At 51.9% G+C, this 16076-nt stretch overlaps 1 protein-coding gene across 2 annotated transcripts in view; it reads left to right on the forward strand.

Annotated features, from left to right (window-relative positions):
* Positions 1 to 16076, forward strand: part of ATP10A (ATPase phospholipid transporting 10A (putative)) — a 183250-nt gene that overhangs the window by 114539 nt on the left and 52635 nt on the right. For both annotated transcript variants that reach the window (XM_045163832.1, XM_045163831.1), the window contains exons 3-4: positions 6577 to 6662; positions 15854 to 15960. In XM_045163832.1, the coding sequence (XP_045019767.1) occupies positions 6577 to 6662; positions 15854 to 15960 (193 nt within the window). The remainder of the gene's footprint in view (positions 1 to 6576; positions 6663 to 15853; positions 15961 to 16076) is intronic.

Below are 16076 nucleotides of genomic sequence, written 5' to 3' on the forward strand. Positions count from 1 at the left end.
AAAGACGAAAACGCAGCTCTGCTGGCAGTGACAGCCTACAGTGACTGCATGGAGCGTTTGTGGTGAGAGGGAAAGAAGCGCTCTTGATTTTGAGACTTCAGACTCAAACCCAGCACTCTGAACCTCTGCACTTGGCCTAAAGCTTTGAGGCTTTTTGAATGTGAACCAGCAAGGAGGCCAGGGGACAGAGGGTGAAAGGGGGGAAGAGCGGGGGGGGGGGGGGGGGGGGGGGGTGGGGGGGGGTGGGGCTGACTCTTGCACTTTTAAGTCAGATTTAACAAATGAAAGGCTTCCCAAAAGCCTTGATGTCTTTGTCATGAAAGACAAAGGGAGGTTCTCTTGATCTCAGGGCAGGTACTTGTGGCAGGAAAATTTGCAATTAGAAAAAGAAGACAGCAGCCCAGACAGGCCTGGATCAGGTCTTTATCAGCCGGCAAAGACACTGAGCTCAGGGAGCTTCCTGAGAGGCCCGCCGAGGCCCCCCTGACGCCTGTGTGCTGTCATCTGTTTCCCTGGAGACGCTGGGGGTCAGGAGCTGCGGGGGCCTCAGGAAAGCTGCTGCGTGCGGGACTGCCCGCCATCCAGGGTCGCTCACGGGCTGCTGTTCCAGCCTCCCTGTGCACTTACGTATCTGGGACGTGTTCAATGATACGGTCACACTACCGCAATCACAGATTAGCTACTTAAACGTGTTTTGTCATCATTTCTGTTGTTTCTGTTTGTATTGGGCATAAACTCGCAGAGTTACACTGAATATATGAAACAAATTGGAGAGAAGATTCTTTGGTTAGAATCATACATTTGACTTCTCCTGCCCCCAGGACCAGAGTGCCTTTGGTTTCATTCGCATTTTTAGTTGTTTAATAAAAACTGATCCATCAGGGTGATCCTGCTGTGTGCCAGAGGACACTGTGGTAGACAATTTCTTTCTCATTTCAGGCTGATTGAAACTATTGATTTGGCAGTCCAGTCTTTGCAGTAAATAAGTAAATTCATTCATTCATCCCCTCATTCAGTATTGGGCTATCTGCCTTCTCTCGAATGCCTGAAGCGCTGACAGGTACTGAAAATGGAAAGCAAGAGCTGGCATAATTATTCATTCATTTGGGTTAAGTGCTTTGCCTGAATTAATGCAGGTATTATTCACCCATTGTCAGGAAGTAAGCAGCCAGATTATGGGCTATGAAGAAGCCTTTTGATATTGCTTCTAACTGAAATACTTGTAGAAGTATTTCACTTCTCCACATCTATATTCACACTTGTAGAAGAGGGATGGCTTTCCAGAACACAGAGAGGTGCCCCAGGCCTCCTGCCAGCCGCATCTGCCGCAACACCAGGTGTGGGATGTCTGGTAGGCAAGGGGTCCAGGCCTCCAAGGACTCAGCAGGGAGCACTGGGTCTGTTTGGAAGTTTGTGATACGGGAGATCCTTGAAGAAGAAGCATCTGTCATCCCTGGGCCGTGTGTTCCTCAGGCCCTGTGCTGGTCTGGAGGAAACAGAACTGTCCTCAGAGAATCGGAGGGCTCGGGAGGAGCCGGTGTTGGGGGGCACACAAGCTCAGGGCAGCAGCAGTTGCCTGCCCAGCCTTGGCCAGGGGACCGTCGCCTCTTGGAGCGCAGGGGTGGAGTTCAGTAGGGGCACGGAAAGCCACGTGGAATGGCGTGGGCCTCCCCCAGGCCCCCGAGTGTAGGAATGGCTGCTGGGAGGTGTGGGGGCAGCTGGCAGGGTCGCCTGGAGCCGCCCGGGCAGAAGGTGGCTGCTGCGTGGAGGTGTAGACCTTGCCGTGCAGGGCAGCAGCCATATAGAGGGACCGGCCTTTGAAGGCCACCACGGGGCGGTGATGTTGGAGCTCAAGGTGGAGGGGACCCCCTTGTGTGCAGGAGCCTTGTGACAGGACACAGCAAAAGGCATCTTCAGGACAGAGTCCCAGAGGCAGAGAACAGAGGGAGCCTTGTACACGTGCCTGCATCTGGGCTCCGGGCTCCGTGTGCCCTCTCCCCTGAGTGCCCACGTCTGGGCTCTGTGTGCCCTCTCCCCTGTGTGCCCACGTCTGGGCTCCCTTTGCCCTCTCCCCTGTATGTCTGCGTCTGGGCTCCGTGTGCCCTCTCCCCTGTGTGCCCACGTCTGGGCTCCCTGTACCCTCTCCCCTGTGTGCCCGCGTCTGGGCTCCGTGTGCCCTCTCCCCTGTGTGCCCACGTCCGGCTCCTTGTGCCCTCTCCAGAGTGCCCGCGTCTGGGCTCCCTGTGCCCTCTCCCCTGTGTGCCCACATCTGGGCTCCCTGTGCCCTCTCCCCTGTGTGCCTGCGTCTGGGCTCCATGTGCCCTCTCCGCTGTGTGCCTGCGTCTGGGCTCCATGTGCTCTCTCCCCTGTGTGCCCGCGTCTGGGCTCCGTGTGCCCTCTCCCCTGTGTGCCCGCGTCCGACTCCTTGTGCCCTCTCCCCTGTGTGCCCACGTCTGGGCTCCAGGCTCTGGGTGTCCTCTCATCTGCCTCCTTTGGGACCACACTGCCCAGAAACCAGGGCACACATCCTCACTCCAGAAGCTCCAGGGCGAGAGCCAGGCAGGGCTCCTGCTTGGACACGTGCTTATCCCAGCAGCATAGCAATGTAAACTGTTTAAAGAACTTCTTTTATGATAAAATATTATGTGTCTGCTTCAGTGGACTATAAATGCCCTTTTGCAGACATCACTGCTTCTGTTTTAAGGTGGAAAATGTCGATGTTTGCTTGTATGGAATACTCATTAGTGATTCATTTAATGCATTTAGGAATCTCAGTATGGTTAAGAGAATCTTCCTGATGAAACAGACGTTCATTCAGTGACTGCTCTGGGCACTGCTGAGTCAGACCCTGGCTCCCCTGTGGGGTTGACCTGGAACGTGGCCCCAGAGGTAGCTGGTTGGCCTGAGAGGGCGCCAGGCGTCAGGGACTCGGGAAGGTCTGCAGGGAGGGGGAGGCGCATCCCCTGGGTGAGCTGGGTCACCAGGCTCTCCGATGCCCCAGTTTCTAGGGAATGCAAGCTCAAAGGCAGGGCCCAGGGCTCTCCCCGCATCACTGCCCTGCCTTCCTTTCCACCTAATGAGGTCAAATCACTTGGTCCAAAGAAGCTTGGAAAATGTTTGCGGTAGAAGCTGTGAGCATAAGCTGCTTGCTGGGATGTGGAGACTGTGCGGTGAGTGATGGCAGCACACTTGGCAGAGGTGTGGGTGCGCCGGGCCCCAGCGCGGGGAGTGGGCGGCCGAGGGCTGCGGCGTGACCCCATGCTGACCGTGCTGCTCCTGCAGTGTGCCGCTGCGGTGGGGGGGAAGCACGGTTAGAAGCACCTCTGCAGTCGTGGACCTGTGATTCCACAGGTCTCCAGAGACCTTGAGAGCCGAGTCTAAATGCCAGGAGGCCCGCAGTTCTTAATCAGAAGAACCAGGGGTAGATTCTAGGGCTCCTGATTTTTTTTGCTTCAGTTTTGAGTGAACGGTACTAACTCTGCATCCTAGGGCATTGCTGAAGATGGGAAGGGGGTACATTTAATTGACACATGTTTTTGAAAATATTAAAACTTTAAGGCATGTTTGGCAATTTCTGTCGAACCAATTGTACACTTTCTGGCTTATACATATTCATATATATATCATCTTTATACATATACATATCTACATCATCTTTTCTTATTAGTGCAAGGCAGTCTTGGCAAGGCTGCTGAGCTGGATGTCTGAGACGCTGAGGAGCCTCCCTCAGTCACCCCCCGGCCACATGACCATGGGCATGGTCCTTCATCACCCCACATTAAAAATGGTTTGAAAGTGGACCTCCCTGTGGTGCTGTGAGGGGTGGTGAACAGCGTTTAGCGCAGTGCTCGGCATTTAGTGAGCTGTCAGACACTGCGGCTGTGACTGATGACGATGATGAGGACACCAGTGGTGTGTGTGTAGAGGTGTCCGCGGTGACTTAAGCATGAGGTGCTCTACGTTTGTGCTGAAGTTCTGGGTTTCTGAGCTAGGAGGTACTTGATGATTCATCTCTTTGTTCACAGTCAGGTCTCGGTGTCTGTTTATATTTGCTTTCTTTAAACTTTTTATTGTGGTAAAACATAAATAATACAAAATTTACCATTTTCGTCTTTTTTATTTTTAAGGTAGAGCCTCTTTGTGATGTTGAGCTTTTTGTTTTTGGCCATGCCACGGGCTTGTGGGATCTTAGTCCTCTGACATGCCCCCGTGGTGAGAGTGCAGAGTCCTAACTGGACCTCCAGTGAATTCCCCCATTGTAGCCATTTTTGAATGTGCAGTTCTGTGATATGAAGCACATTCAGTCTTGTGCAGTGACCCCCCACCCCAATCCATCTCCAGAACTTTTTCACCTTCCCTATATTAAAAATATGGAGTTAGCATGTGTGGCATAGAATGGTGGACTGGACCTTCTGTCCTTGCTCTGGGGCTGGACCAATAGGAGCTTGGCTGGTGGGTGACTTGGGCACCACCTTGAACACAGTTTGGCAGGAAGTAGATGGGTAAATGATTGGGTGGAGAGAGAAATAAATATATTTCTTACATGGGGGTATTAAGAGATTGCCAGTTAAGTTGGAAACAATCAAGGTAAGTAGAATTTTCTCATCCAAAAGATGTGCTCTGGACATAAACTCTTTTTAAATGAGAAAGTCAAAGATGGGCTCTATATTATATTGGCTTGTTAGGGCTACACAGTGGCCCAAACAACAAATTTATTTTCTCACAGTGGTGGAGGCCACAGAGTCCAAGGTCGAGGTGTCCACAGCGTTGCTGTTTGAAGCTCCTCTCCCTGGTTTGTAGATGGGTGTCTCCTCCCTCTTTCTTTTCAGTCATTCCTCAACGCATGCATGCGTGCGTGTGTGTGTGTGTGTGCGCACGCGTGCACGCATGTGTCCACATGCTGGGAGATTCCCTCTTCTTAGCAGTACACCAGGCAGATCGCATGAGGGATGAGGGCTCATCCTAATGATCCCATTTTACCTTACTTACCTTTGTAAAGAGCCTGTGTCCAAATGCAGCCACCTTCTGGGGTACTGGGGATTAGGACTTCAACATGTGGATTCTGGGGGGTGGGAGTGAGGAGACACAGTTCAACCCAGAACAGTCTCTGTAGATCCCTCCAGGTCTAAAAATCCTCCCCAACAAGCAGATGAAGGCAGGCATCCCGTGGCCTGGGCACACACATTCCCCAGGGCACAGGCTTATTGGTAGAACGTTACAAAGGCAGCTCTGATGCTCCAGAGACAGAATGTTCTAGTCTCTGAGCCACGCACATTACATTTTTCTTCGAGAGAAAGAATCATAAACAGAGACAGAGTATTTTAAGTCTGCCCTCCCTGTCTGCCAAGAATAACCCTGGTGTGCTGGGGAGCTCACCCCCTTCAGGGCCGTCCTGGGCATTGCATCGGCAAAGGTCTGCTCTGGAAAAGGCAACCTCCTGGCTTCAGGAGGATCCACAAGGCCTGAAATAAACACACTCCTCCAAGCATAGCCGTACTCTGGAGCAGAGCCAGAGGGCATTTCAGTCCACGGAGAGAGGCGCCCATAGCTAATGAAACTTCAAGAAGAGTCTTTAAAGCGGCGCTTTCTTTTCAGCTATGGAATCAAGGTACTACTATGTAGTGAGTTCTTGGAATGTCCATGACACCCTGGAAAACAGTCAGGCTGACTTTTGAGTCATTACCTTCACAGCTATCTTCTCTGCCAAGTGGGGGGCACTGTTGTGCTGGAGTAACCGTTACCTGGAAGGGGGGTCACCAGTGTTTCTACCATTCCTCTGATGTTTAACCACTTACCCTTTTTTGTGATGCTAGGCTTGCGTGAGCCAAGACAGATCTTTTTTTTTTTTTTTTTTTAAGCACATGGTGACACTTGATGGATAAAAGAGAATGGCCAGTCTGATCCAAGCAAGCTGGTTTTAAAACTCTGTAGATGGGCCTCAGTAGTTTACACGGGAGGTGTGTCCCAGCGTCTCTCGTTTGCTGCCTGCCACCCACCCTTCTTGCCCGTTCCCTCTCCACACGCGTCTCTCCATAGGAGCCAGGCCTCGCTTCATCTCTCGCTGCCAGACTCTTAAGTGAAGGGCTTCCTTTGTGGTGAGCTTTCACTTTTTCATCAAGCAGAAGGATAAAGAAATTATTGGCTTACACACTGATTATTTAAATGTTTGCCCCCAGATATCTGTGAAGAATGTTTAGAGCATGTTGAGGAAATGATATTTTTATTCTAAGCTCCTATTTTTCAGATGGAAGCTGCTTCTCCGAATCTGTGTAGAAAGTTGGAAGGTGCTGATCAGGAAACTCAACTCATCCCTGCCCTCTTCTACCTTATATGCTTAATTTCCATTAAAGCTGCAGTGCTCTGGGCTCACTGGCAGCTGTCGTTCACTATAGAAACAAAAGGCACAGGCCAAGCACTGTGTGTGTGTGTGTGCGTGCGGCGGTGCGTGCACAGGTTACAAACGCAGAGTCCTTCATGGAATGCTGCCGCTGTGGGTGGGAGACCAAGAAGCAAGTGACTTTTAGATGGACAAGGCTGACCCCAGATCTCTCTAATGTGTACGTGGTATTATTTTAGGTCTCCGAATTCAATCCTTTGACGTTCACCAGCATAATCGAGTGTGAGAAGCCCAACAACGACCTGACTAGGTTCCGTGGGTGCATGTGAGTATCGGACCTCTGCCTGGGCTTACCCTTCTGTTTGACACACGATATGAGTGTGTATAGTCGACCCTTGAGCAGCTTGCGGTGTGGGGTGCCAACCCCTGCCAGTGTCCATGGTGGATTGATCCCAGGACCTGCCAGGGAACCAAAACCATGGATTTTTAAGTCCCATAGTCTGCCCTCTGGATCTGCACTTGCGCGTCTGTGGATTTAGCCAAGCTTGGATGGTGTAATACTGTGTTTACCGAAAAAACCCTGCAAATACGTGGAGCCACACAGCTCAAACCCATGTTGTTGGGCGGCCCACGGTGTATAGTATAACACAGTGTGTGTCTGTGTGTGAGTGCAGCCTTTCAGGACTATTGCCCTTTCCCTGAGCTCACGGGGCTGCTTGACAGGAGTCTGTTGGCTGTGGACGCTGGTCAGATCCCCTCCGTCCAGCAGCCTGGGAAGGTGGGGGGGTGAGAAACACGGTGACTGCACATGACCCCATAAGTGGAAGCACAGACGCCAGGCAGAAGGAGCCTGCCTGGAAGGTCATGCCTTTGTTCATACTCTCAGCCATTGAACAAGTATCTGCTGAGCACCTACTATGTGCTAGGCCCTTTTTAAGGCTCTGGGGATAATGCAGTGAACTGAATACAAAGAAATGCCTTCCATCTTGTTTATTTCACTGTAGTCAGGGGAACACAGAGACATAAGCAAAATTAAAAGTCCTCAAGCATGTTGAATAAATAGTCCAGCTCCTTGCTCCAAAACAGAGACACAAGAAAGGTAGATGAATGACATGGCATCAGCTACTTGGTGGTCTTTGTTGAAGCTGGGCTGGGGGCTGTCCAGGGGAAGTAAGGGCCACCCTTGTGCTTCTGTGAATGGTTGGAAATTCCTGTAATTGTGTTAATAGTTGTGCAGGCTGTGTACAGGCGGCGTGAGGAAAAGGGAGGTGGGAGAGAACAGGGGGTCACATGGACTTGTGGAGCTGCCACTGGTGGCGGTGCCCCGCCGGGGGGCAGCTGTGTGGACCCAAGCCGGGGGCTGCAGGTGTGATGCGGGGATCTGGGGCCTCCCGCAGCATCCAGTTCTGTGGGGCCAGCTGCTCAGGATGCTGCTTAGAGGCTGAGGTGCAGCGTGGCCGCCACAGACACGTAGGCGGGGCTGGAGCTCTGCTCCTGGAGGGGCTCCACTGCAAGAGCTTTTGGCATGAGTTCGAGGCTTCTGCTTTGCTGACATGTCCCGCATCATTGCCTGTGTGCATGCAGTGGGCTCCCCATCTTGTTGGGGGCAATGGAAAAGTCAGGGAGTGAAAAGTGGGCACCATAAAGGGCAGGAGATGTTCACGCCTGCTGAAACTGCCCGTGCTTGCCTGTTCTTCCCTGAGGATCAACCAGAACTTGGAAGTGTTAGATCACCCCTCAAAGCAACTGGTTAAAGGAGGGTAAAACTGTTAAGAAAAACCCTAAAATGTCAGCTGTAAAATTTAGGGGCAGATACTCAGGCCTCCGTCTGAAAGCGGTCTTCTGTGGGTTTCCCAGCCCCTGTATGCACCGCCCACCCCCAGCCCCAGACTTTGTACACGTCACACCATTCTTGGCACCACCCCAAAATCTCCAGGGCCTGGCGGGCAGAACAGAGCAGACCCTGAATTGAAGGAGGTGGGGGCAGCCTCTAGGGAGAACATTCTGAGGGTATTCTTGCTGATGGGTAACTTTTGGTGACAACTCTGACCTCCTTCTCCAGGCTGTATCGTGGCCGGTGCCCTCCTGCTGTGTGGGGCATCAGGCGCCCTGTGGTCAGACCACCCCCCACACAATTGTTGTCTGCCCCAGGCTGGGACTAGAGCTGGAGGGGCTTCAGCCCCTAGTCAACAGCTCTCGGTTCTGCCCTTGGGAGCTCCCTCTGTGTTTGTTGGTTGTTGCTCGGTTGCTCAGTCATGTCTGAGTCTCTGCAACGTCATGGACTGCAGCACGCCAGGCTTCCCTGTCCTTCACCATCTCCAGGAGCTTGCTCAAACTCATTGAGTCAGTGATTCCAGCCAACCATCTCATCCTCTGTTGTCCCCTTCTCCTGCCTTTAGTCTTTCCCAGCATCAGGATCTTTTTCCAATGAGTCAGTTCTTTGCATTAGGTGGCCAAAGTATTAGAGCTTCAGCTTCAGCATCAGTCCGTCCAATGGATATTCAGAGTTTATTTCCTTTAAGATGGACTGGTTTTATCTCCTTGCCATCCAAGGGACCCTTAAGAGTCTTCTCCAACATCATTTCAAAAACATCAATTCTTGGGCACTTAGCCTTTTTAATGGTCCAACTCTCACATCCATACATGACTCCTGGAAAAACCACAGCTTTGACTGTGTGTACTTTTGCTGGCAAAGTATCTCTGCTTTTTAATACCTCTGTGTTAAACAGGGATATTAACTACATCTAGCTTTTACTGAGGCTGGCAGACTCTGGAGCCCATGCTTTCCAGCAAGACAGTGCCGGTGAACTACTCTACTTTATTCATCTGTATAATGGGGAGAATCCAGGAGGCCCTCGTGTCATGGGTGCAAAGCTTTGTCAATTTAGTATGTGGAAAGCTTTCAGAAGGGGGTGGTGCTTAATAAACATTGGCCACTATTATGGTCATTGCTTCTGGGTTAATGCTGTCGTACAATAGAGCAGGGAGAGCCCAGTTAGCAGGGAAGCTGAGGGGAGAACTCAAATACTCCCTGGGAAGGAAGATCCAGTGGACAAGCAGGCCGGCAGCAGGGCTTGTCTCCTGTGTGAGGATCAGGGAAGAGACTGGGGGAGGAGAGATGAGAGTTGGGATTCCCTGCACGTGAGGAGCTGGCGAGTTCAACTGGTGGAATGACCCAGCTGATAGAAAAAATGCATGTGATAGGAGTTCGGGGAGTAGGAGCTGGATTTACGGGTTTGAGGAGCCTCTGTCTGTAGATTGTGTTTGAAGATAGACAGCAGACCAGCGTGGGTCAAGGTCAGAGGGCACGAGAGGAAGGGTACAGACGGCGGTTCCCACAGCCCAGAGCAGGGGCTGGAGATGCCCATTCAAGGGCAGTGTGGTGGGAGAAGCACAGGACCCCGGCTCCCGAGGAAGGCGGCCATGCACGGACTCTGTGGGAGCCCGGGAGGGAGGGCCCTGCTGTGGGGGCTGATGACGAGACTGAGGAGGACTTCTGTTTCAACCACTCTTTCTAGAAATGGGTCTCGAAAAGGAAGGGCCGAGCCGGGAATGAAAGCCTCAAAAAAAGAAGAGGGACACTTGGTAGGGAGATCTGCAGGGCCTGGAGATCTCCAGGGGCCCTCCACGGGTGGGACTGCAGTGACCCAGGAGGGGGTGTCCTGCGGCCCTCGCCCACCTGCAGCCCGAGCACCTCCTCCAGCAGGCACTCCCGTGTCCTCCTCGCTGGCGCCGCCCGGTTACGTGGCAAAGACAGCCCCCCTCAGGGACCTCTCCCTCTCTGGTCCAGCCCTGTTACCCTGTCATGCTTTTTCTCACTTTTCCCAACAGGCCGTCCTGCCCGCGGCTTCCACCAGAGCCTGGCCTGCTCAGGTCCTGAGTACCTAGACCATCCCTGCAGCTGCGCCTTGCTCTCTCTACTGGGCAGTATTTGGGATTTGCTACAAGGAAGTCAGGGTGCAGATGGGACCCTCTCATGGACAGGCCTGTCCAGCCAGGGCTCTGGGGCTGGCTGTTGGCAGCGGTGTGTTGAAAATGCCTCCCTCTGTGACTCAGGCGGAGGTCTGCAGGAAGAGTGCTGGGGAGCGGGAGGCAGCTGAGCAGGGCCTCGGAGAGGGGCCTGGGCCCAGGTCCTGAGTCCTCCTCCAGGTCCTGAGTCCTCCTCCAGATCCTGAGCCCTCCGCCAAGCAGAAGGGAGGGAGAGGGCCTCCGCCCGCCTCTGGTCCTGACGCTCAGGCTTGGGGCTGCCCTGGGCTGGATGGAGAGCTGCGGCTTAGCCTCAGGTCCAGAGCAACTGCGGAGCCAGTTCCCTGGTTTGCTGGCTCTCGTTGTCTGCCCCTGGCGGCCTGCCTTCAGCCGGCCTCAGCTGCCGCCAGGTAACCCCACTCAGGCCACCAGGCAGGCCAGTGGGTTTCACTCTTAATCCAAATGTGAAACCTTAGCTGTTTGCAGCTAGAGAACTAACCTTGCTTAAGATTGTACCAAGACGTCTCCAGACAGAGTCCCAGCTCATCCCCTTCCCCTTAGGAAAGTTATCCTGTGTTTCTGAACCTTGGCTTCCAGCAAATTCTGGGCAGAACAGTGGCTGACAATGGAGTGAAAGACCCGATGTGAATCGGAGCACTTCTTGCCAGAGGGTGGGGTCAGCAGTGCTGTGTGGTCGCATTGGTGTGAAATGCCTGCAGTAGGAACATCTTTAGAGGCAAAAAGGGGATTTGTGGTTTGCCAGGGTTGGACGTGGGGGAGGAATGGGGAGTGACTGCCAATGGGTATAGGGTTTCTTTCTGATGAAAACATTCTAAAATTAGCTGGTGGGGATTACTGAAAAACTCTGTGAATATACCAAAAAACCTGGGCTGTACACTTTAAATGGATGAATTTCACAGTATATGAAACATAGCTCAGGCTGTTAAAATAAAAGCATTAGGTGCCTCATTACTCCAGTGTGCTTTAACGCCCACTGGCTTTTATAACTCTATTTTTTAGTTTTGGCTGTGCTGGGTCTCACTGCCATGCAGGCCTCCTTTCAGTTTTGGAGGAGGGGAGCTTCTCTCTCGCTGCGCCGTGTGGACACCTCCCTGCAGTGCCTTCTCCTGTCGCAGAGCACAGGCTGTAGAGCACTCAGGCTCAGTAGCTGCGACACAGGGGTTTAGTTGCTCTGCGGCACGTGGCATCTTCCTGGGTCGGGGATCACACCTGTGTCTTCTGCATTGGCAGGCAGGTGTTCTTTACCGCTGAGCCACCAGGGAAGCCCCTGCTCATTGACCTGAATGCAGTCCCTTTAGCTGTGAATGCGTGCTCAGTTGCTCAGTCTTGTCTGACACTTTGCAACCTCATGACTGTAAGCCGTCAAGCTTCTCTGTCCATGGGATTGTCCAGGCAAGAATACTGGAGTGGGCTGCCATTTTTTTCTCCCGGGGATCTTCCCGACCCAGGGACCAAACCCATTTCTCACGCATCTCCTGCACTGCAAGTGGATTCTTACTACCGTGACAGCTGGGAAGCCCTGTCCCTTTAGTGAAGCACTTGCGAAATCCTCAGAGAGAGGAGCTGGAAAGACCACCACTGCCCACCTCTTCCACTGTCCTGGGCCCTGGCAGCCCAGAGAGTTGCTGTGAATGTAGACTCTGGCCATGAGGGCACCCCGCTCCTCTCGCCCAACAGCTCCAGGGAAGGGTGATGGTGGCCTTTGAAGCCACTGGTTAACCATTTTCACTTACTCCTAAAGAATGAATAAAACAGAGAGGTTAGTTGGTTTTGTCTTCTGATTCAAGGTTCTGTTTCCAGCTGTAAAGCTGGGCCCTGTTTCTTGTACTAAGTCCTCCGTGAAGCGGGTTCTGGGGTCCCTGCCTGCAGGCCACAGAACCTGCGTGACCACGGGGGACCTCGGGATACTGGCCGCCACCCAGGAGCTCTTCTGCGTGGCTCAGATTAAACGTTAAAGGATGTGACCCTTTGCTCAGGCTGACATGGACCGGGCAGCTTAAACCACAGAAACATACTGTCTCACGGTTCTGGAGGCTGGAAGCCTGAGATCCGAGTGTCGGCGGGACTGGCGTCTCCTGAGTTCCCTCTCTGGAGCGTGCAGACGCCCACCTTCCCCCTGTGTCCCCACACCGCCTTCACCTCTGTGTTTGTCTGACTCTGCGTCCAAATCTCCTCCTCTTATAGAGACAGCAGGACTGTTGGGGTGGGGCCCACCCATATGCCCCCATTTTAACTTAATCGTCTCTTTAAAGACCTGACTCCAAGTGCAGTATTCTGAGATACTGGGGTTAGGACATGAACAAACGAATTCTGGGGGAGAGCACACGTCAGCCCATAAAAAGAGCTGCTGAGGGCAGTGTGCTGAGCTCACGTTGTCGTGTGCATCTTCCCAGTGTCAGCCCTGAGCCTGCAAGACCCTGCCGCCCTCTGCAGGGACCTTCCCCCTCCGGAGACTGAGGCAGCCCTTTTGCTACCAAGCACCTGCCAAGTGACGCCATCCTCCAGCCTTTCTCCCCCTCTGATGCAGGGTCATCGCTCAGAGCACACCTTATCATCAAAGTGTGTGGCCGGGAGCTGTAAACAGGCTGCTGAACCCGCCGAGATCAGTTCTGGTCTGACATGGTCTCATTAGAAGGCACAGCAGTTGCTAAAAGGTGTAGGTTATGTCAAAGGAAGCTTAATGGAATAAATGCCTTTTTCTTGTTTCTGTTGAGTTCATCTCTTGTTCTGAATAAACTTAACTGGTTTGGTTTAGATGACATGTCCTTGGCTGCTGTTCTGAGGAGTGGTTTCCGTGCCTGGCTGTTGCAGAGAGAACCGTGGTGGTGGAGCTGGGTTTGATGTGTGACGTCTCCCACGTGCGGGTCTCTTGACACCTTAGCTGGCACTGAGGTCTCAAGTCTTGAATCTCTTTTTAAAGTGAAACTTTACTCTGTTCTGGAATTGCCACAAGGAGGGTATTACACAGGGTTGGTTGCCCATGGGTCTGCACATTATTTTGCATGACTTCTGCAGAAACTGATGCTGTGATGGTAAATACCAGGTTTGCAGGAAATGTGTCCCACAGCATGTGCTTTGGCCTTATATTTATTGTGTAGCTTCTTTCCTTCACTGTGAAATATTTTGATTTCCCTGGTTGTGAAGAACGTGGATGGTGTTTGACACGTCCCTCATGCAGGTGACCAGGGACTGAAGTGGCAGGAAGTGCTGTTTGCACCAGGAAAAGACCTTATGGGCTCCTTTACACCTTGTTCCTCTCCAGACCAGCTCTGTTCCTGGTCAGTGGGCACTGTGCTAGGAGCTGTGGGAGGGATGGTACTTGCAGGGGTCCTTGATTGACCTCAGAGAAGGAGGCGGGGCTGGGGTGGGCAGGAGGGCTAGAGAGGCCTGTCCACCTAGGCTGTGAGCGGGTGGCTTCCTGGAAGGCAGGGGCTACTGCCTGATTGATGGAGGTCAGGCTGCTCCCCTGCTCGAGTTCTGGAAGCCTCTAGGGCCTCCCCTTGTGACCCATTCATCAGGCTCCTGGGACCCACTCCATGCTAGTGAGGCCCTAGCATAGGACAGTCTTGGCTAACAGGGCTGAGGGTGTGCCTGCCATTAATGGGTCAAGAAGATGAATTTAAAAAGCAGTTGCTTGAACTTTGTATAGTCTCTGAATCTAAATAACTCATGCTCTGTCGCTCAGCATGTCCTACTCTTTGAGACTCTATGGACTGTAGCCCACCAGGGTCCTCCATTCATGGGATTCTTCAGGCAGGAATATTGGAGAGGGTTGCCATTTTCTCCTCCAGGGGATCTTCCCAACCCAGGGATCAAACGCACATCTCAGGTGTCTCCTTGCATTGGCAGATGGATTCTTTACCACTGAGCCACCTGGGAAGCCCAATAAGCCAAATTAAAAAATTGTCTCATGAAATTTATCACATCAAATTTAACATGTTGATGTTTCTAATGACTTTTTATAAGAAGAACAGAATGTAGACACTATTGTTGAAACCAGTGTGATCCCTTTTTCTAGAGAAATATTTGTACTTTGTGACAGCATGAGGTGTACTTGAAAGGTTGTTGTTGAATCACGCGAATACACCAGGATTCTTGGCCCCCGGAGGAGAAGAATTCAATCCGGGGCCAGAGACGAGGCTTGATCGCTCAGAGCTTTTGTGTAATAAAGTTTTATTAAAGTATAAAGGAGATAGAGAAAGCTTCTGACATAGGCATCAGAAGGGGGCAGAAAGAGTACCCCCTTGCTAGTCTTTAGCTGGATGTTATATAGTCACTAGCAGTCTGTTAATGAAAGAAAGGAATGTCTTGTAATTCAGAACAGCACCAGGCCCCTCGCCCATAAGATGCATTTTGGGATAGTCTTGGGCCATAAAATAATTAACTTGAATCTTAAAGAAGGGCAGACCACCATACAAATAGTTTCATTTACATAGATTAGGGGAACAATATCTGAGTATAACATACTGGTTTGTCAAGTAGGTTTTGGGCCCAGAGGCGGAACCGACTTGGAGACCGAGTTTGGGGTAAAGGCGTAGTACATTAGCATAGCTTAAGACAAACATTTCCATAAGAAAAAGGCATTGGTTATCTCTAGGCTCAAGAATAGCTAACTTCAGGTGAAACCAGGTGTCATTATGGCAACACAGTATTTTAAGAGAAACCTTTCTTTAAATTTGTATAGAGAAGGAAAAAAATATTGCTAGTTTGTTTCCTCCTGCCGCTTAAGAGAGATAAAAATGTCTGACACTTGCAGGCTATTTCCTCCATTTGGAGACCCCTGGCCTTCCTGCCTGTTACCCTCTCATACTGGTGAGCAGTGTTCCCTGTGCTGAGCAGGCTGTGGGCAGAGCCCACCCGGCAGGGTCTTCCTAGGCAAGCTTCTCACCTCGGGCCCCAGCTTGGGCTCTGCCCTCTCTAACTGTGGCCAGTCTCTGTGGTGACAAGCCTACAGTGGCCCTGCTTCCGATTCTGATGTGTGGGTCTTTCCCACACCAAGCAGTTCTGTGACATCAGCTGGCTATCCCACAGTCTAACTCAATTCTGACACCACGCAGGGAGAGTATCAGATCCCACAGGTGACAGGCTCAGTCCTGTGTGTCAGGAACAGCCAGGCTCAAAGACCAAGTATTAGAACTTCAGCAGACATTCCTAGTGCTCTTATCACTTAGGAAATTACAAGAATTTTGGGAGCTCTGTGCCAGGTACTAGGGCTAAATATTAGAATAAAAGGTTATTCTAGCAGTCCTGTTTACAAAGGTGTTAGGAGCCCTGTGTCAGGAACCAGGAGCAGAGATGAAATTATACATTTCTTATTATTCTACAAAGCCCATGGGCAAAGTAAATGAATAAACATCAGGCTCTGGGGAGGCTTCTAGAAGTTTGTATAGCCCCACCTCCGCTTTTGCCGAGACCCACTGGGCCCCTCCGCCCCTCCCCTCTGCAGCTCCCAGCCTAGGCCTGCCTTCCCTGGTGGTACTGCTTGAGTAGTGAGCACCCTCCTGACCCGTGCCAACTGTTCCCTGACAGCATACATGACAATGGCAAAAAGGCTGGACTCTACAAAGAAAATCTGCTGCTTCGAGGCTGCACGCTCCGAAACACGGAAGCCGTCGTCGGTATTGTCATCTATGCAGGTGGGTGCTGCGTGTCACCCGTCTGGGACAGGCGCTGGCTTGCCACAGTGGGCTGGATGTTCCTGGACATGGCTCCCTGATTGTTTTGTTCTGTTTCTGATTATCAGAGTAGCATA

This window comes from Bubalus bubalis, chromosome 20 (genome assembly GCF_019923935.1).
Source record: "Bubalus bubalis isolate 160015118507 breed Murrah chromosome 20, NDDB_SH_1, whole genome shotgun sequence".
Classification (NCBI taxonomy): Eukaryota; Metazoa; Chordata; class Mammalia; order Artiodactyla; family Bovidae; genus Bubalus; species Bubalus bubalis.